This window comes from Tursiops truncatus, chromosome 11, assembly GCF_011762595.2.
Source record: "Tursiops truncatus isolate mTurTru1 chromosome 11, mTurTru1.mat.Y, whole genome shotgun sequence".
In the NCBI taxonomy this organism is placed as follows: domain Eukaryota; kingdom Metazoa; phylum Chordata; class Mammalia; order Artiodactyla; family Delphinidae; genus Tursiops; species Tursiops truncatus.
Window position 1 is genome coordinate 14,282,902 of NC_047044.1, and position 20,415 is coordinate 14,303,316.

At 47.9% G+C, this 20,415-nt stretch overlaps 2 protein-coding genes across 2 annotated transcripts in view; one reads left to right on the top strand and one right to left on the bottom strand.

Moving 5' to 3' along the window:
- Positions 1–20,415, top strand: part of SYN3 (synapsin III) — a 432,411-nt gene that overhangs the window by 137,976 nt on the left and 274,020 nt on the right. The gene's annotated exons all lie outside the window — the stretch shown is intronic.
- Positions 1–20,415, bottom strand: part of TIMP3 (TIMP metallopeptidase inhibitor 3) — a 57,110-nt gene that overhangs the window by 7,814 nt on the left and 28,881 nt on the right. The window contains exon 2 of the mRNA XM_004317932.4: positions 5,116–5,198. Within this exon, the coding sequence (XP_004317980.1) occupies positions 5,116–5,198 (83 nt within the window). The remainder of the gene's footprint in view (positions 1–5,115; positions 5,199–20,415) is intronic.

Sequence of the window (20,415 nt, forward strand, 5' to 3'; positions counted from 1 at the left end):
GATTAATGGTAAACTTGGGTTCTGTGGACAGACAGCCAGAGTCTGCATCTTGTCTCTGCCACTTATTTGCCTCTTGGAAAGTTACGTACCATCTTTGGGCCTCAGTTTCTTCATCTGTAAATTGGGGCAAAGCAGTTACTTCATATAGCGTTTTTGAGAATTAAATGCCTTAGAATAGCACTTGGCATACCTTTAGTAAAAATTAGTTTAAAGCCAGTTATACTAAAGTTCGTAATAAGCAGAGGGAAGGATTTGGTCCTCTTCTTCCTACATGTCTTGCCCAGCCTCATCACTTAAGTGCAAGTAGTTAAAGCCGGTTTCAGACGTAGACAGGTTGCTCTTTTTTCCCCCAGCTTTACTGAGGTATGACTGACAGATAAAAAGTGTACCAGTGTAAGGGGAGGTTTTGATATATGTATACATTGTGATTACCACAATGAAGCTAGTTAACACATCCATCACCTCATATAGTTACCTTTTTATGTGTGAGAACACAACATCTACTCTCTTAACAACTTTCTAGTATGTAGTACAGTGTTGGTAACCATAGTCCCCATGCTGTCCACTAGCTCTCCAGAACTTACGCATCCTGCAGTACTGAAAATCTGTACCCTTTCACCAACATCTCCGCATTTCCCCCACCTCCTAGACCCTGGTAACCACCATTCTACTCTCTGCTTCTAAGAATTCGACTTTTTTAGATTCCACGAATATGTGAGATCATGCATTATTTTTCTTTCTGTGTCTGGCTTATACTTAGCATAATGTCCTCCAGGTTCATCTTTGTTGTCAAAATGACAGGATTTCCTTTTTTAAGGCTGAATAATATTCCATTATAATATTTAATTGCAATATTGTATATATACCACATTGGACTCTACAAGCCTCTGGGCTTGGCTTCGCTTTGTGGTAGTATCTACATGAAGTTCTAAGAAGTTAACTTCCCTTGGGGTGAAGGGACAAATAACGTGGGAAAGAAATTTTTGAGTTTGGGGAGTTTTCCCTATTTCTTATGGAATGTCTGGTCTTTATACTTGCAGCATGAACTGTCACCACTATGTCAGATATTTCTGGCATGCCTACAGCACTGTGCTGGATACTGCTTTATATCATGAACTCATTTAAACTCACAACTGATTCTTATAAGCAACCGAGTTTCAGAGACATTAGATACCTGACTGAGGTACCAAGTACATGGATTTTTCTCTCACAGAATGGGCTGTCTAGCTGGGGTGGCAGAGCACACGAGAACAGAGTCACAGGCATTTGGAGGAGGAGAACAGTTCCCCATAGGCTGGGGCGGTCAGAGAGGCTTCCAGCTGGAGCTTCAAATAGCTTCAAATGCTATTAATCATTTGATTAGACAAAGTCTTGAAGGAAGGAAGTCACTGGGGGCCAAGCATTCCGATTGTCCAGCAGATCTGTCCTGCCCAGAGTCAGGACATGCACAGCACATGACCAGCGGGCCTCCCCATGGGCCTTTCCCAAGACCAGCTGGGACATAATGTCCCCCACGTGCTGTCCCCTGCAGCCAGCCTGAGAGCATGTCTCCATGGCATAAACTAAAGCTACAGGCAAAGCAGATGCTTTCTCATGGTCCTGATAAGAGATAAGATCCCCAAAGATTAGAACATCCAATTCTGGAAACTTCCACCTTTGTACCACAGCCCAGCACCTCAGCCCCAGCGAATCTCCATGTTTGGGTTTGCAATAAGCTCCCTCAACATTCTAACACCCTTCCCCTGCCCCCAAACACACCTGTGGGTCACTGCACACTCAAGAGATGCCTGAGAGGAGGACCAGAGGCCCTGGAATTAGCATATGGGAGAGGGTCTGCCTGCCTTTCATCTGGTGAGAGGTTTTGGGGGGAGGGGGTGGGAACTCTGAGAGAGAAGAGAGGTCAGACAGAGCAGCTCAAATTCTCACGTTTTCCCCGTTCCTTTAGTCCTGCTCTAAGGGAGTCCTTGCTTTCCCCGGCTGACTCTCTGGGGTAGACTCTAATCCGCTAGAACAAAGCGCCCAGGGACCAGTGCCAAAACTCCTGCAGACTCCCCTCTCTGGCCTCTCCCCCTTCCCTCCTACAAAGATATTTTTCCATACACCCTTTGCAAGTCAAGAGCTACACTGCTGGATGACAAATCCACAAACCCAAGTTAACCTCCTTTTGTTCCCTAGGGGAACTAGATACAAATGGGGTGGGGGGAGCCCCCAAAGTGGGTGGGAATGATGAATCAGCCTGCTGCTCCACTGCTCTGTAATCTCCCTGTAGGCAAAAATGCTAATTTCGCTCTAGTTTACTACTTTCTGACTGGACAATCTTGACGGTTGTTTAGCCTTTCCAAATATCACCTGCAAAATAAAGGATAATGTGTATCTATTTCACAGGGTTGTGGTGAGAATTGTTCCCCCATCATTATAACAATTATCTTTGGGGCTTCCCTGGTGCTGCAGTGGTTGAGAGTCCGCCTGCCGATGCAGGGGACACGGGTTCATGCCCCGGTCCGGGAAGATCCCACATGCCGCGGAGCGGCTGGGCCTGTGAGTCATGGCCACTGAGCCTGCGCGTCCGGAGCCTGTGCTCCGCAGCAGGAGAGGCCACAATAGTGAGAGGCCCGTGTACCGCCAAAAAAATATATATATATCTTTGCATCCTCAGCTCAAAAAAGCACAGTGCAAAGCACAGAAGCACTGAGAGCGTGGGGAGGAGGGAGAGAAGAAAGGACATGAGGGAGGGAGGGAGGGTGACTGAATGGCCTACTCCTACTCCTATGTCTTGTACCTTCTTGGATTAGCAGACTGGTACCTGGAGACCAGCAGAATCCAGGGGCTGTTTGGATAGAAGGGCAATGACCAGTTCTATAGGTTATCTAATATTGGGCTGGTAGCAGGGCAGAGTTAATAAAACGTACTAGATAGTGGTTGATGATCAAAGTAAGATGGATATTTTGGGAGTCACTGTAAAGAGCACACAGGATTGGGAAGGAACCCTGACACCTCAGCTTGGGAACCAGATCTAGCTTTAATTAAATGTGTGATTCTGGACAACTCATTTCCCTTTGAGCCTCTGTCACAAGTAAATCAAGGGAATTTATTTTCTAACGTCCAGCACTCTGATCCATGGACCTGGGTGAAAGATGGTGAATGGACAACAAATAGACCCGTGTCCTGGGAGTGGGTGTGTGTGCTCTGAAGTGGATGGGTGAGCAAATGTTATTTGGCCTCTAAACACTGCTTAGAGGCTGTTCCCAGTGAGGGGGGAATGGGACATTCTGCCCACAGCAAGGGCCTCTGGTCACCCTGGCATCCAGGCCTTGAAGGAAGGAGAGAAGCTAGGCAAACTTAGGAACCACTGCTCCCAGCCTCTTCCCCTCCCAGCTCTCTGCTGACCATAGTGCGTCTCACAATGTGAAGGATTATTCCAGAGCAGGCAGGGAATGCATCTCCTGAACCTCTGCTTTTGTCTAATCTGCTTTTGCATTTGCTTGCCAGCTTCCAGGGGTTGCACAGTGGGTTTTTTGGGTTGTTATTGCTCTTGTTGGTCCCCTCTCCACCCACTCTTCCCTCCCCATGGCCATCTGAAGACATAAGCTGGTCCCATGACCAAGCTTGGGCAGCCAAGGGCAGCTGGCCAGGGCTGACTCTGGACATTACATAACCAGAATGCTGTGGATGTTTCCAAAATTGAATCCAAAGCAACAGGTTCCACAAACTTGGTACATCTAACCTCAGGCCTCAGGATGCAGGAATTATGAGGCCTGGAGGTCTGCCTCTGAGATGGTTGGTTACAACCCAGGGGCTTTGTCACTCCCCCTCTCAATTCTACCCATAAATTGTCTCCTCGGGAGTTTCAGGCCAGTGCGTCTCACACTCGTCCCCTCATTAGATGGACAAGCATTTACCAAGTCCCTGTTGCCTGCCGGTCCCACCCTAATTGCTGGGAATGCAAATGTGAGCACTGAGTACAAGGGCTAGCAGTCCCCTGGGACCTGGGCACACCCCCATCTCGGACTCCTGATTAGTCCTGCACATGTGTCTTCTCTCCCACCTGACTATAGTTCCTAAACATAGGAACCGCATCTTCCTTGTGGCCTCCACAGCTCCTGGCACAGAGTGCTGCATGTAGGGAGGTGCTTACAAAGGTGGAGTGGTGGACCAGCTGCCAAGTTGTTCAGGGTCGAGCCCCAGTCCTCTGTGCTGAGGCACCCAAACCAGCTCCTGCTTAGAAGTAACACAGCCCATGTCCCAGGGCACTTAGAATCCTGAAATGCCTGAGCCAGGAGGGCTCTTAGGGGTACCCAGCCCAACCTCACACTGTTGACATATGGCAAAACTGAGCCCAGGAAAAGGGACAGTTCTAAGGCCAGTGAGCCAAGGGAAGGAATGGAGCTGAGACTAGGAGGCAGGCTCCCTAGGTTTTGAATCGGATGTGCTTTTTCTTAGGGCATACTTCCTGAATGTGCTTCATAATGTTAACATCCTCACAAATATGCTCAGTTATGTGAACATGCTTTGTAAACGATGCTAACTAATGGGATGCAAGAAGACAATTAAAGCCGGGAAAATAGGGAGAGAGGGTGAAGTTCCTACTTTGGCTTGAGGTTCCTGTGATCAGCACAAGTTTAATGTAAAGTTTTGAGAGGTTAAACCTAAGTTGTAACCTCAGTGACTGCATAAAACCAGCAGGCATTGTTGAATCCTAAAACGTCAGACCTCGGAAGAGCCTGTAGAGACGATCTAGTCAACATCCCTCCCCCCATTTTACAGATGGGAAGACTGAGGTCCAGAGAGGGGCAGTGACTTGGCCAGTGTCTCATAGTTACTAGGTAACAGGGCTTTCTGCTGTCTGGTTCCAGAGCGCAGCTTCTTAACAGCTGCCTCTGAGGGACTCCACTGGCCCTGGCTCTGGGATGAAGCAGCCAGCACCACCACCACCACCTGTCCCTTTCTGCTGCCTCATCTATGCCCTCTCCAGCCAGGTGGAGGGGCTAGGACTGGGGCTCAGACACTGAGCAAACACACACCCTAAGTCCAACCCCACTTGCCTCCATTGGCCAAGACTCTGACAAAAAAAACCCAAACCCTCCTGAATCCTGGGATCAGGCTGCTGTCACTCACCTTCATCTGCTTGATGGTGTAGACCAGTGTGCCAAAGGGCCCCTCCTTCACCAGCTTCTTCCCCACCACCTTGGCCCGGATCACTGTAGAAGAAGGCAAGACAGAGACAGGGAAGTTAGGGAGGCCTGAACCACTTTAGGGACCACATCTCAGGGTAGGCATCCAGCTCCCAGTATGTCTGGAATTGTTTTCTTTGTAATTCTGAAGCAACTAGAATAGATGATTGTGTTTATAAGAGCAAGCATTCAGGTAAGAGACACTGGGATGGGGGTGGGCAGGGAGGAGTGGAAGAGAAAGAGAAGACAGACATCTTTGGAGTTAATTTCCCTAAACGCTCATAGTTGCAGTCTGGAAATTTCTAAGGCTGTACTCACCCCTGGAGGAGTGACTCTGTGGTTTCTCCATAATCCAAAATCTACTTCTGTTAGAGCCTCCTGCCCTCATTCCATCGCACCTCTGACAATCCCATGGTCTCCCAGACCTATTCTCTTTCTACCAGGACCGCTTTCTGAGATCTACCTCATTTGGGACTCTTCCTTTGCATGCATCCTAATACACCCACAGGGTTGTGATGTACCCCAGTTTGACCTCCATGCCCCAGTTGGCACTCTGATGGGGCCCTTGGTCCCCAGCACTTAGATGGCAAGGGATGCAGTAGAGAGCAGCTCAATAAGGATGTGGTAGAGGAAGAAGCAGTTGGGAGCAGAGGCTTAGGAGCCAACCAGACTCTTCCAATCCCAGCCCTGTTCTTTATGGCTATTATGACTGTGGGCAAGTAACTTTGTTTCTGGCCTCCAATTTCCTCTTCTACAGAACAGGATAATAATGTTACCAGTTACCTGAATTGAAGGAATTGGGCAAGATAATGCGTGTGAAAAACTCTCAGCACTATGTCTTGGACAGAGTGTATATTAATGTTATTAATATCATCATTATTATCATCATCATTGATAAAAATGGGATGGGCTGACCCATGGAAGGATTGTTACTGGAAAAAATAGCTCCCATTTATCGCACACCTACTATATGCAAGAGTACATTTTACTTATTTACTCCTCACAACTGCCTTACAAGGTCAGTATTAGCATCCACATTACACAGATGAGGAAACTGACAGAGAAGTGAAACCATTTCCTCATTTTGAGCCTCAATTTTCTTATCTGTAAAGAGGATGTACTACCTATGTCAGGGAATTGGAATGAGGATTAAGCAAAAAACCTTATGAAATTTCTTACTACAACATCTGGTAGAAGGGAGTTGCTCAGTAAATATTAGTCGACTATGTATACAAAAATAATTAGACAGACCCAGTGTGACAAAGGCTGGAAGAAAGGCATTTACTACATGCAGTAAGAACACAGAGAAGAGAGGGATTGACCTGGAGATTATAAGAGGCTTCTTTTTCTATTGTATGTGAAGAAGCTATCTTCAAATATTTGTCAAACCAGCAAGTGGACAGATATTGAAGACAGAACTCAGAAACTGCAAAGAAGTTGCGTTCATTGGCTCAGCCAAAGAACAAGTCATCTAATAACAAGAACTAGCAACAAAGTCGGGGATTGAGGCGGTGCTGTCATGGGGGCAGAGAGTGTCTCCATCAAAGGGGGCTGGATGCTCTCATGCTAGGACTTTGACCAGAATGGAGTGGATTTTGCATTTATAGCAGCCGTGTTTGAATCACAAATTGAACTCTTCCAGCTCTAGGATCTTATCACTCTTTCTTACCTCACATTGCACTTAGCCCAAAAAAGAGCAGGTGCTCAATAAATGTTTGTTAAACAGCTTACCCTTTACACACACACACACACCCCTACACACACACACCCCTACCTGCCTATTCTGGTAACTCCGTTATCCTTCCCCGTTTTGGTTGTCCCACCATGTTTCTCAATTCCTTGTCTCTAATCTCTTAAAAGTTTCCTTACTAGGAACCAACTCCCCTACCCCAGCTGAATCCTATCCTGTTTCTTCCCAGATGAGCTTGGAGCCTATTCTCCCAGTCAGACTTGAAGTCAGGATCCAGATGAATCAATGGCCCCTCCAAACCTTACTTGCCAGGGATGGCAAAACACGGAGCCCAGTGGCAAAGTTAGCAATTCAGCAGAGGCAGCTCAATTTGGGAAGAGGCAAGTGGCTGTTTCCAAGTCTGCTGTAAAAACGAGAGCTTGGCAAGATCCCAGGCCAAGTTCCCTAAAGATTCTGCCCCCACCTCTGTGTCTGACTTTGAAACAGCATCCTTGGCAGGGAGCCATCCTCCCAGAGGCCCCAGGGACTATTTCCTCTACATTAACTCCCACAGGCAGGTTGTAACAGCTTAACTGTTGGGCAGAAGGCATGTCTGCCAGGACTTTCCTATTGATTCTTCCTGAATTGATTTGGCTCCATCTTCTGCTTCTTCATTAATACAGAAGGTAAAAGAAGGAGTGAGTCTTTGCCTTGGGAGGAAAAAAAGCAAAAGGGATTCCTTTAAATAGCAACGTCTACCCTTTCCTGGCTCAAAAATGGCTTGACTTCATTTAGACATAACATGTCATAAGCAGACCTGGCCTATAAAGCTGGGTACTTCTGGAAGCTTCCGCATGCACAGTGAGTCAATTCCTTCCTTACCCCGAAATGGTCTGAGCTTGGAACCTTTTCATCTGAGAATAGTTCAGGGAAAAGAGAGTAAGTTTTTGTAATCAGGAAGCCACATTTGAGTTTGAGTTCCACCATTAATTACCATGCAGCCTCAGGCAAACCCCTGTGTCCCCAGAGCTCCTTCCTCCTAAATATCTCTGATTGTCTTGGCCCAGTGCCCATCACGTGGCTTATAAGTGATATACTTATTACTAGTAGAGCAGCAACATGACATAGCATTGAAGAGCCAGGTCCCTGGAGCCTGACTGCCTGGGTTTGAATCCCAGCACTGGTGCTGTGTGACCTTAGGAAAGTTACTAAGCCCCTCTGTGCCTTTGTTTCCTAATCTATGACAGTATCTCATAAAGTTGCTGTGAGGGTTAAGTAGCACAAACACTGAGGACAGTGTGTGGCCCATCCCAAACCCTATGTGTTTGCTGTCACTGTTATTAGCATTACCACCACTACCATGACTTTTGTTATGTGTGTCCATACAGAGTATCTTTAGGCTTCTAACATGCACTATAAGCTAAAACCTGGGGGTTCTGCTTAGGATGAGGAGAAAGGTAAGCTGATCAAAATACTCTGGTCTTGTAAAATTTCAGGGAGAGGTGGGGGAGCACACATTAACTTGTCAAAACAAACTTAAAGGTGTTATTTAGGCCTGGAGCACCCACTCCATCATAGGTACCTGTCCCATCTCATCATCCATAGTAGCCCAAGAGTGACCTGCCAGTACCAAACAAGATCCCATGGTCATGGTCCAGAAAGACTGAAGCAGAGATGACCCAGTGCAGAGGCCACACCAGCGTTCTCCTTACAAAAACAAAACTGCATTAAACTGAACTAAAATTAAATAACATTCTGCTCTCCCACATAGATTCGCAAAGTCCTTCCAAAGTAAAATCGCTGGCCAACCCCAAATCCGCCTATTTGGTCTGTGAATTAATGTCTTTATTTGCTTCAGTTTTTCCTCTGCAATTCAAATGTGTGCTATTTTTTACTTTCCTGTTTGGCAATCAGGGTGCCCCCAAGGCGTTGGCTGGCCCAGGGACCAGAGTGAACAGGGGAGGTGCAGGGAGGTCACGGTTCAGCAACAACAGAAAATGGTTCCAAACTTGGAGCTGGCAGTACGTCTGGCCGTTCCCACCATCTTGATGTGGCTGGAAGCCCACTTTACAGACGGGCTTAGCTGGACACAGGTTTTCTTTATTTTCCTGCATGCTGTGGAGCGGCGCCCACGCTGTCTCCCTAGTGTCCTCCAGCAGGTAAACCTACGTGGGCGTGAACTGGGTTGGCGTCTGGGAAAATGGGTTGGGTACTGCTGGAGGTGACGACAAGACATAGAAGTCCCATTTCCCACCTCGTACAGTCTAGCGTGAAGGCAAAGTTTAAAAGTTCATGGCTAGCACCAGTCAGAGAAGTGGGGGTGAGGTGTAGCCTGAATCTCAGTCTTGGAGCCTTTTATGCTCCTGGGCTTCTGAGTGTGGAGGTCAAAAGAAATATTTTAATGTAAAAGCATGTAAGGAGAAACTGGCGAGGCTATGTATACTTATATTATTGGCACATAGATACATAAATGTGTGTGGGGCCCTCTTAAATACATCATACACCTTAGTATCCAGGTACAAATGTATAGATCGATAGAATTATCTTTCCTTCCTTTCAATAATTTTTTTTTATTGGGGGAGGAATAATAAGAGCTTGCAAAAACAAGGCACATCCCTTCCAGAAATAATTGTGTGCTGCCTGCCCCCACCCGTCCATGGTAATGTAGACCACAAGCAGCAGAAGTTTTGAACAAAAACCAATTTTGATGCCAACAGGATTCTGCTTCCAGTGCAGCTTACTGGTGTGTCCAGAAATTGCACAGCTGCTGTTCATCAGAATATTCAAAGAGGGATAAAACACCCATGAGCTGGCCCCTGCCGCTCACCCTCTCCTTCCACCTCCCATCCAACTAGCTTCAATCAAATCCAGACCTTTCTACTCCAAACTGATTGTTGGACTTTCCTACCAGTGGGCTGGAAGGCTGAGTTTGGCTAGGTTTGGGAGCAAGGATCCCTTAACTGGATTAATGTACACCAACTGAAGACTCCAGATTCTGCCCATCTTAGCATCCTGTCAAGAGCAGTACAGATCCTCTCCATGATGTAGCAGTTGATTCAGCCATCTAGTGGGTGAGATACTACCTCTCCCCCAGCCACACACACACATTGCCCCATACCTGTCTCTCAAAGGCCCTGTAGAATGATTTTGCTGGCTTAAGGTATGGTCTTTAGAAGAACAGTGAGGATAACTAAGGTACACCTGGCCAGTAGACAGAATGAATTTCTCCAAAAGCAGAAATCAGTGTTAGTGTCAACCCCAGAGAAGGTACTGTTCTGACGGCAGCAGGCAGGACCTAGGTAGGCACAAAAGCCTAGACTCTGGGCTCACCTGTCTTTCAGGCCTGGACTTAAGGAAGAGAGGGGTCTGGGAGTGTTAAAATGATGCCCACTCCCACGGAAGCACTCGAGAAATCAGGAAGGAGGGATGTCTGCAATCCAGCTTGTCTAATGGTCACCTGATGTTTATTTCCCAGTTGTCATCCTCACAGGATGGCAAAGGAAAGTTCCTTTCTGAGGCCAGCATACTCACAGTAAAGGAGATCCCCCAGCCCACCTGGCTCAGCCACTAAGCAAATCTCACTTCCTGTGCACTGTGGACAGCCTGCATTTTAGCCTCTGCAAGGAGGGCAGAGCCAGGCTCTCTTGCTTCTCCAGCTGCTCACCCACTAATTCACCCTCAGCTCCTTGCCTTTCATTGCATCACATCAGTAAGTCTAGGGAAGAGGGGAGGAACTAGAACGCATTGGTAACAACTACCATGCATTGAACCCCGCTGATGTGCCAAGCAATGTGTACACGTTATCTCACTCTGTCCTCATGGCAACCCTATGAGGTGGCTTTTATTGTCCCCATTTTCCACCTATGGAACAGAAGATCAGATACCCTGAGGGCAGTTTTGCATCCCAGAGGGAAAAAGGAAATTGGTGTCCCCCAAGAAAGCAGACTGCCTCAAAACCTTTCCATGAGATTTGTACTGATTGCAAGAGTTCATAATCTTTCTGCACCTCCCCACCCCCACTGTCAGCGCTACTAAGCATCAGAGAGGAGGACTGTCCCTAGGAGGGAGGGCCCCCTTATAATCCCCCACTGACCTCCACATCTCCTTGACTACCCACTTTCCTTTCCAATCACTCACACATGTCCTCTGATTAGTAGTAGGAATCCACAAGTAATCACTATTAGCAGTGTAACAGAGTATCTATCATCTGTTTAGCATCCTGTGCTCCCTAGCAAGGTTTTTGTGGAAGGAAAACAACTTAGAAACCACAAAACCTGATGATCCATGAGGTTTCTCACAACACTATGAGTCTGAGGTTAATCAGAATGATTAATTAGATGAGACAGTGCACATGTAAAAAGGCACTTTGTAACCCTGAAGCTAAACAGATAATATACTACCGTGTTGCTGATGGTGAGTACTTGTAGATTCTCAAATGCACTAATCAGAGGAAGACAACCAGGGACCCAAAAGATTCTTGCGATTCAGCATTTCTTCATTTGCTGAGATCTTTAGTATCCACCTCCAGGGCCTTTTCGAGCTCCTCCTCAGTTATCTGCTGCCTCTCTGGGCACTTTGATGACACTTTGATGATGTCCATGTTTGAGAAAAGGGCCTTAGGAATTAAGGGTGGGGGGCAGAGGCCTGAGGGGCTTGCCCTAACTGAATCTTTCTGGTTGCCAGCCCATTTCGTTATCACCACCCCAAACCCCAAAAGCCCCTCTAGAAAAACTCAGAAGCTCAAAGGTCAGATCAAGAAAACCCCTACGGAAGTGGCCATGATACACTGAAATGAACATGCATGCAGCACATGGGACCTGAATGAAGTCACTGCCCTGTCACTATGTGACCTTGGGCAAGTCACTTCCCATCCCAGCCTATAAATTGGTGTGATGATTACCAAGCTCAAAAGGTTCTTATGATGACCTAATGCCCCTCCTCCACTCTACCAAAGCAGCTCTCGTCAAGGTCACCCATGACCTCCATGGTGCTCAGTCCAGTCAGCAGTGGGTTCTTTGTCCTCCTCTTATTCATATCCAGCATGTGACGTTCATACCATCTGTACAACTGACAGCTCCCACATTTTTGCAACCTCCAACCCAGAACTCCCATGACCTTTGACTCATATATCCAACAGTCTACATTTAGTCTACATCTATACCTAGAAGTCTAATAAGAGATCTCAGATTCAACCCATCTAAAACCAAGCTCCTAATAACGGCCCTCATCCACACCTAGGCCTCCCATCGGCCCCATCTCGGGAAATGGCAACTCGTTCCACACCAGCACCCCATCTCCTTCCTACTTTTTCTTCACCCCAAACAACCCATCCTCTCTGGGCCTTTGCCTTTGCAACTGCTCCTGCTGGAACACTCTTTCTTCTGTAGCCACAGGGCTCCCTCCCTCACCTGGTTTCAAATATCACCTGGTCAGGGTGCCTCCCCTGATCCCCCAGCATCCCTCCCCCAAGCACTCCCTGTATCTGCTGGCCAGCCTTACTGTGCTCAAAGCTCAAAGCACCAGCCACCATCTGCCATACTATACAGACCTTGTTTGTTCATTGATTATCTCCCCCCACTAGAATGGAAGCCTCATGAGCGGGCAGGGTCTTTGTTCCGTAACTGCTGTAGCCCAAGCAACCAGAAGAGACAGGCTCCATGTATTTGATGAATACGTGAAGCTAAAATTGCCACCCACATGGAGGGCGATTTTAAAAAAATAGATACGTAAGTCCTCTGAGCAAGTTCTGGCAAATGACCATGTCTTTCTGAGCCTTATTCCATCAGAAAGGGGATAATGGCAGGTCCCAGTTCTTAGGGTCAGATGAGCATCTGTCCAATGATCGTTTACTGAGTATTGTGCTAGACTCACAGGAACCTGGAGATAAATGAGGCCCTGAAGGAACTCGGGGCCAGAGTTACAAAAGACAGGAAAGGAAACAGGTGAATGGCGTTGGAGTCTGGCAGACACAGCTGGTATGCCACAAAGAGGGGTGAAGCCTGTCCCAGGGAAGGGTGTCGGGGGCTCCCTGGAGATGGCAGCTGATGTGGGTCTTAGCCCATTCTGGAGAAGAGACTCAGTATGCTTTATCTGAATCCAGAGGAAGCAGAAACCTGGACCAGACTTGGGGAGAGCCTAAGGAAAACAGCTGGGAGTGAGCAGAATCCCGCCTTTCCAGGAAGATGGCCCTAGAAAACTTGAGGGGTGCGGGCTGGGGGTGGGGGGCAGCCTGTGTGAGGAAGAATGCTCCTCAGAGAAGTCTCACAAGTAGGCTCTTCCTGCATCCTCCTCTGGTCAGTTTCAAAGGCCCTTTTTTTTGATGTCAAAGCCACAGTCAGACCCTTAAGATGCACTCCCAATCAAGATAGGGAGTCTCCAGTTCAAAGCCTGTCCTGACTAACTCTTTCCATTAAGTAAAAATATTAATTTTGGTTTTATTTAAGCAGGTTTTTTGGCGAGAAATGAACCCCTGCAGCTAAAAATAAACCCAAGTACACACACAGTCAGAAAAATCTGGAGAGCTGCAAATCATTTCAACCCAAGTTTCCATCTCAGAGAAAGCTATTAAAACCCAGAGGATATTAAAACTTCTTTCTGCACAGAGACTCTTGTTTCTCAGTCCCTGCCTGTGTGCTGGGGTCCCCCAGGCAAGACTGTCCTAGGGATGTCCTGTCCTGGGGCTCCTGGCAAAGGGGAGGAGGGGCCTGGCAGCGTCCTAGCTCTCCTCACCTTGTAGGCACTGGATTTCTGCTTGAGCAGGCCAGGAAACACACAAGGACCCCCTCTGACATCTGTTGTATGTGAAACGAAGGGGCCAGAGAAGGGAGGAAAGGGAACACAGGCCCAGAAAGGTCAAGTTGCCTGGAACTTTGAAATGATTTAAAAGGGAACACAAACAAAATCTACATCTCACTCCTGCTTTCATGTTTTAAGTGGTGACCTCAATTTTAAACTTTTAAAAGACAAAATTTAAGAGTCACTACCTGGGCACATGCCTAGACTTGGGATTAATACATTTCATTTCTAACCCAACTACTTGTAAAGTCAGCTACTCTCAATTTCTGCCAGTGGCCACAGCCAATTTGGGGGAAGGATAAGGATCATTTGGCCTAGGACAGGGCAAAGTCCCAGGGCTGGCTGGTTCTTGGATTCGGGTCTGACTCACCTGGGGCCGATGACCAACTTTGAAGAGATATGGTGTTTGTGTGCTCTGGGTTTCTAGGAGGCCAGTAAGGCAACTGCCCCAAAGTATTCACCAAGCATGGCTAGAGTCACAGAGGCTTTTGCTCTGCAAACTGGTCAGCAGGGGAGTGTCAATACCCCAGAGCACAGAAAGTGGGAAAGGTGGTCCTTCTCCCATAACCCCCCACATTCTCCCAAGAACAGATAGGAGCAACAATCCACATACATCCCCACCTAAGCCTCCCTGGTTTCCCAACATCAAAAGGATTATTCTGAAGAGCTCAGCGACATATATCCTGCTGTCCTGAGCTGGGACCCCACCTCAAGTCCTACCCTCCACAGCCTCCATCACCCCCACTGCATCCCCCCACTACACTGACCTTTCCTGTGATGGCCCTTGTCTCTGCGAGGATGACTTTCTCCTCATGCCTCTGTTCACACATCTGTCTTCCTGCAAGACCCACCCAGCTGAAATGCCACCTCCTCCTGGAAGCTTTCTGTCCATCCCAGGCCATACTAATTTCTTAATGATCAGTTCCTTGGTGCTCACTAGCCTGAGATACTAGACAGTAGGGGCTGCATCTGGGACTCCAGCACCTAGAATGTGGCAGGGGTCCCCCAAGAATGTTTGTTGAATGAAGGAATGATTAGAGGAATTAATGATGCTGCAGGAGAGAATCAAAGGTAATAAAATAAAGGGAGACAGGGATGGTTTCATGTTTAGGCTCTTGGAGTGGGAGTCAGGAGCCCTAGCTCCTAAGGGTCACCCAGAAAAGAAGAGGGAGGCAGGGAAAAGCATGAGAAACCGAAATGGGACCCTGATCCCCAAATACTGAAGATTCATATCCAAAGAGGTGAGTCACGGGGTCCTATTACAGGACACCCCAGTTAACATGTCTCTGCAGAGGGTCAGTACCCAAATTCCGCCCACAGATGAGAAACCCAAGGCTCAGCATCCTAAAGGAGGTCAGTGGTACCCACCCCTTCTCCTTCCTCCTCCTCCTCTCCCTCTCCCTCTTCCTTCTCCTCCTCCTCCTCCTCTGTCATGAGTACTTGGAATTAATTCATTCACTCGTGCTATTCATTCAGAAGTGTTTGAGGGACTACATGTCTCAGGTCCTGTGCTATGCCTTGGGGTTCAGCAGTCAGCAGGTAGAGGGAGTCCCTACCTCAAGGAAGCTTATTTCTATCTTGTGAGATGAGAAGCCAGGTGGTCCTAGTCAGAGAGCCACAGGGGCATGCAGCAGACACACCCTGCCAAGCTAGGCACACTCTGTGTTTGGGGCGCTGACACTCCCCTCCTGACCACGCTTTGCAGAGCAAAAGCGATTCTGATTATGCTCGGTGAACACTGTGGGGCCGTCACCTTAGGGGCCTCCTAGAAACCCAGATCACACAAACACCATCCCTCTTCAAAGATGGTGCTCACTCCCCAGGTGAGTCAGCCTTGAATCCAGCCCTGGTGGTACTGTGGACATGTCTGGGGGAGACGTCCTGCCTGAGCTGGGATCTGAGAAATCACCATAAGTTAGCCAAGAAAAAGAGAAGCAAAAGGCCTTCAGGTAGAGGAGGGACCAGAGGCAAAGGCCTGCAGGTGGGAGAGCCTAACCTGTCGTTACAATGACAGAAAGCAGAGTGTGCGACAAGGGGCAGGGGACGGTGGAAGCCAAGAGGTAGGCAGGGATGCTTGGCTTGTGTGTGGGGGGGTCTTGCTCCAACGTGTGACAATGTTATTTCTCAGGGGGGTTTCCACTCTTTGGGAGCGGTGATGGAGACTTATCACTTTGTCCCTGCCAGCAGCCCTGAGGATAACATGTGCCCAAATGGGTAGGTGCCCAGGGCCTCAAGAAACCCTTAGAAACAAGACCAGGCCTTGTTTGCCCCACTTGGCATCAGACTCACCAGTGATCCCATTTCAGTTCACATCCTATTTATGATCTTCAAAGTTAAAATTTAATGAATCAGTCTCCCCCACACCCTCCTCTCAAGCCCATTAACCTCTTCCAGCAGTTTTCCTTGGGTGTTTTGTCTGGCTCAGCTCCAGTGTGTCCCAGAATCCAGAGTGCATGCCAGCCTCTGGAAGGTTCCACCCCACTCAGTTCAAGAGGTCCACTGTCATGCAGGCATATGGGTGAGGGGTGCCCAGAACACCTCCCTCCGAGAGTTCCAGCCCTCCCCGGGGGCCCATGGGAAACTTTATCCCACACAAGAGGCCACCAGAATAGCATCCTGGTCTTCAACCACGGCCCCTTTGAAGCAGTGCCCAGAAAAATACCACGCCGACGAATGGTTCTCAGAACTTGGAGCTTTCAGGTCAGGTCATTTTGTGAGACCAGAACAGCTGGCAACATCTCAGGAGTCGTCTATAGCATTTATTTTACTTTTCTGCTAATTGGGATTTGTTTGCTAGGAGAGCTGAGGGCCTCCAGGATAGGTCCAGGAACACAAAGCCGAGGGACCATTAAGCCAAGGGACTTCCCTTGTTTGCACACCAGACCTGCAGATGGGTCTTTGCAGACACAGTGAATCTGTTCCCAAAATGCATCAAGGACGGTGGGAGACTTTGTTGTGATTTGAACAAGCAGCAGTGTCTGCTCTCTGCTCCGTCTCTGGGGATTATACAGAACAGATACCAAAAAGACCCTGGTACATTTATAACTTAGCCTTTGGGTAGCTTGTAAAACAGTCAAGGCTTCTCCGTCCTCTCTTTAACTTCAGTCAGAAAGACTGTGGACACCAAATGGACATAGCTTGGAGGGTCCCATTGAAAGCAGGTGCTTTCCCATCACAGCTTACTCGGAACCTCCCCGCCAGCTCACAACCAAGGTACCCAGGTAGTGGGCACTCAGACCAAGACAGGTATGAAAAAAAACAAGGCCAGACTACAGGTTTTCAAGCTCTAAGCCAGTTACCAGGGGTAGCTAGCCCTGAGGGCGTGGAGGAATGGCTGGAGATAAGGTCTAAGTGCCTTTTAAGGAGGCCAATCTCCGTTTTCAAGAAAATAAGTAAGTAAAGAATGCTAACTGCTGCCCTTTTTGATCAAAGTGAGTAATGGCAGAATTTTATAAAGTCAATCCTTGGTATTTTTGAACAACCTGCCCTGGCCTAACAGCGTGATTGGGTGATGGTGTCAGTAGTAAAGAAGACCACCTACCCCTTGAACACCTTCTGAGTACAATCCATAGGGCCTGAGCCTCTTGTTCACTCAGTAAGTAACTCCTGAGTGACTACCACGTGCCAGGCACTGTGTCAGGTGGTGGAAACACGTAGGAAACAAAACCTTACAAATGTTATACCTAATCTTTAAAACCAACTTGCAAGATATGTAGCATGATTTCCATTGGGTCAATAAAGAAAACATGACTCAGGAGAGAGAAGAAACATGTCAGAGGTTACACGGCTAGGAATTAAATCCACATACACCTGACAGCAAAGCTCACTCATCTTCCTACAACTTGACATTGCACAAACCTGGACATTCAGCCAGGAAGTCGAATGCTTCAGAAATTCAGAGAAAAGGAAAATTCTTAAGGCTGAATTATCAGAGAAGGACTCATATAAACCAAGATGCTGAGAACTTCGAGGTGGGGTTAACTTCCCAAAACAGAGAAGTCCAGTAATCAGCCTAAAGCTTCGTGGTTTGGGGAGGGGAGCACCAGCCTGAGGACCACGGAGAACGGGGGGAGAGGCAGGGGGAGGGGGTTGAGGAACAAGCAAACTTTTCTGGACGACTTATCCGCAGCCCTGGTCTAATCCTGCTCAGCTGCAAGGCCTCGGGGGCCTTTGTACATGTCATTCCCTCCACATAAAACCTTCTGCTTCCCTTTACCTAGAACTCCTATCCATCTTTTTCTTTTTTTTTTTAAATTTTATTGGAGTATAGTTGATTTACAATATTGTGTTAGTTTCAGGTGTACAGCAAAGTGATTCAGTTATACACATACATATATTCATTCTTTTTCAGATTCTTTTCTCATATAGGTTATAACAATATTGAGTAGAGTTCCCTGTGCTCTACAGTAGGTCCTTGTTGGTTATCTATCTTATATATTGTAGTGTGTTTATGTTCATCCCAGGCTCCTGATTTATCATCCCCTTCACGTTTCCCCTTTGGTAACCATAAGTTTGTTTTCTTTTTTTTTTAATTAATTTATTTTTGGCTGCATTGGGTCTTTGTTGCCGCGCGCGGGCTTTCTCTAGTTGCGGAGAGCGGGGGCTACTCTTCGTTGTGGTGCACGGGCTTCTCATTGTGGTGGCTTCTCTTGTTGCAGAGCACGGGCTCTAGGTGCACGGGCTTCAGTATCCTATCCATCTTTTATATTTCAACTCAAAGGACACTTCCTTGGAGGAAGCTTTGCTTGACCCCTCCCCCGACATCAGACTAGAACAGGACTCCTGTTATACCTTATCATAGTCCCCGGTTTGTGAGTATATGTTTGTGCATTCATTTGAATAATGTATCATTCCCCTCCTCCCCCCCACACACACACTAAACTGTGCTGGGATCATGCCTTGTTTTGCTCACCATTCTATCCCCAACATCTCACACAGTACCTGGAACATAGTAGGTGCTCAGTAAAAATTGCTGGGTGAATAGGCACTTGCATCTATTCCCAGCTCCCTGAGAGTCTCCCATTAACCTTCCTCTACTGTGCAGCCATTCCACCTGTGTAACTAGCTGTAACTTTCCAAAGCCAATTCCTCTGCCAGGAGCTGACCAAGCATACGTTGGTTTTGATCATGGAAAAAGAAGAAGGAGGGTGTTCCAGGCAGGGGGAACAGCATGAGCAAGGGCACAGAGGTGAAACTGAGCCTGGAGTGTCAGAGTCACATGGCTCAGGGACCATGAAGACCCTGGAGAGGCTTTAGAGAAGCCTGGAGGGAAGGCTGAAGAGAAGCAGAGGAGGCCCGTTAGCTCATTCTAGCCCAAGCAAATGGCAGGTTCTCTGGGTGACGGGAGCTTGAATGCGGGCCTTCTCAGGACTGCCCACAAACTGGGTCTATAGACAATGAAGTTGCTTCTCTGGGCCCAGGTCCTCAGCCCCCTGACCACCCCCGCCCCCCAGTCCTGTCTTGATACCCTTGCACTTGCCGCACGCAGGCTTAAGGGTGTCCTGGAGAAGGGACTTCTGAACTGGCTCTTCCCAGCTGGGCAAGAGATGTAACTCTTCAAGCCTTGCTTTCCTCATTCTGAAGAAAGGTGAATAGCATATTTGTGAGGATGGAAAATAATAAAGATAGAAGCCACCTGGCAAACGTTTTCCAGAATAAACCCAAATCCCCTTCTTCCTACCCTCCCCCACCCCCATCACTTCCCAACATGCAGGCTCATTCCCTCCCAGCAGAGTTGCCTATGGACCAAATGGTATCAGTGAGTGTTAGGAACGTGGATAACTCCACAAGCACTTTCCAGATCTTGTGCAGGTCCCTATCCAGCCGCCGGAATGGCACCCTGCACCGGACCAGACCCAGTCATGTTTTCTGGTTCTGTGGACCACCCAGAGTGCACCTCTCCTGACAGATCATCTGTCTGGCTGCATTCTCTGAAGGCGGGCTGGCCCAATAAGCAGTGCGTGTGCTAGGTCACAGCTAGCACTGTTGCTGGATGCTGGGTGGCCACGGAGCACCCCCGGTACAAGTGACCTCCCACCACCTCTGCTGCACATCTGGCAGCGCTTTGCAGTCGTGACATGACGCCCAGAACTGCTTACTCTGTCTGTCCGTGGGCGGCTCGTACTAAAAGTTTGGCTGAGATAGTCTCTAAAGCACATCTCCAGCCAATGTCCATAGATGTCGCTGACTAGAATGACACAGAGCAAATAGGGACACGTTTTCCTGGATATGCCAGCGCTTTTGGAGAATAAGTAATGGGAGTATCAGAGATGAAGACGTTTGGCCAGACACTGCCATAAGAAGCAGAAGAATGGTCAACTTTCCCTATTGGTAAGAATCCTGCTGTCATCCATTCTAACACTAATTAAGTACCATCTTAATTATAATAGGTGCCGTCACCCATCAAGCAATTACTGTACACATTCCGTGCTCAATGCTTGGATTATCCCATTTGAGCTTCATTAAGACCCTGTAAAGTAAGTGCTGTCATTAGCCCCATCTTGTAGAAACTGAGGCTTGTAGTGAGTAAGTGACTTTCCCAAGGTCATCTAAGTAGGAAGCGGTGGACCCAGCATGCCAGCCCAGGCAGCCTGACTCTGGAGCCGCTGCTTTCCACCACTGGGTCATACCTCCCTTCCAAAAGCACATGTGTGACCACAGTGTAGGGGGACAGGCACATTTCTCAGGCCACAAATTCTAGGTTGGGTGGGACCTTCACAGTCACTCAACGGAACCTCCTTCAAATTTCTTCTACAGTCCTATCATCCCAGGGTTAGTCTG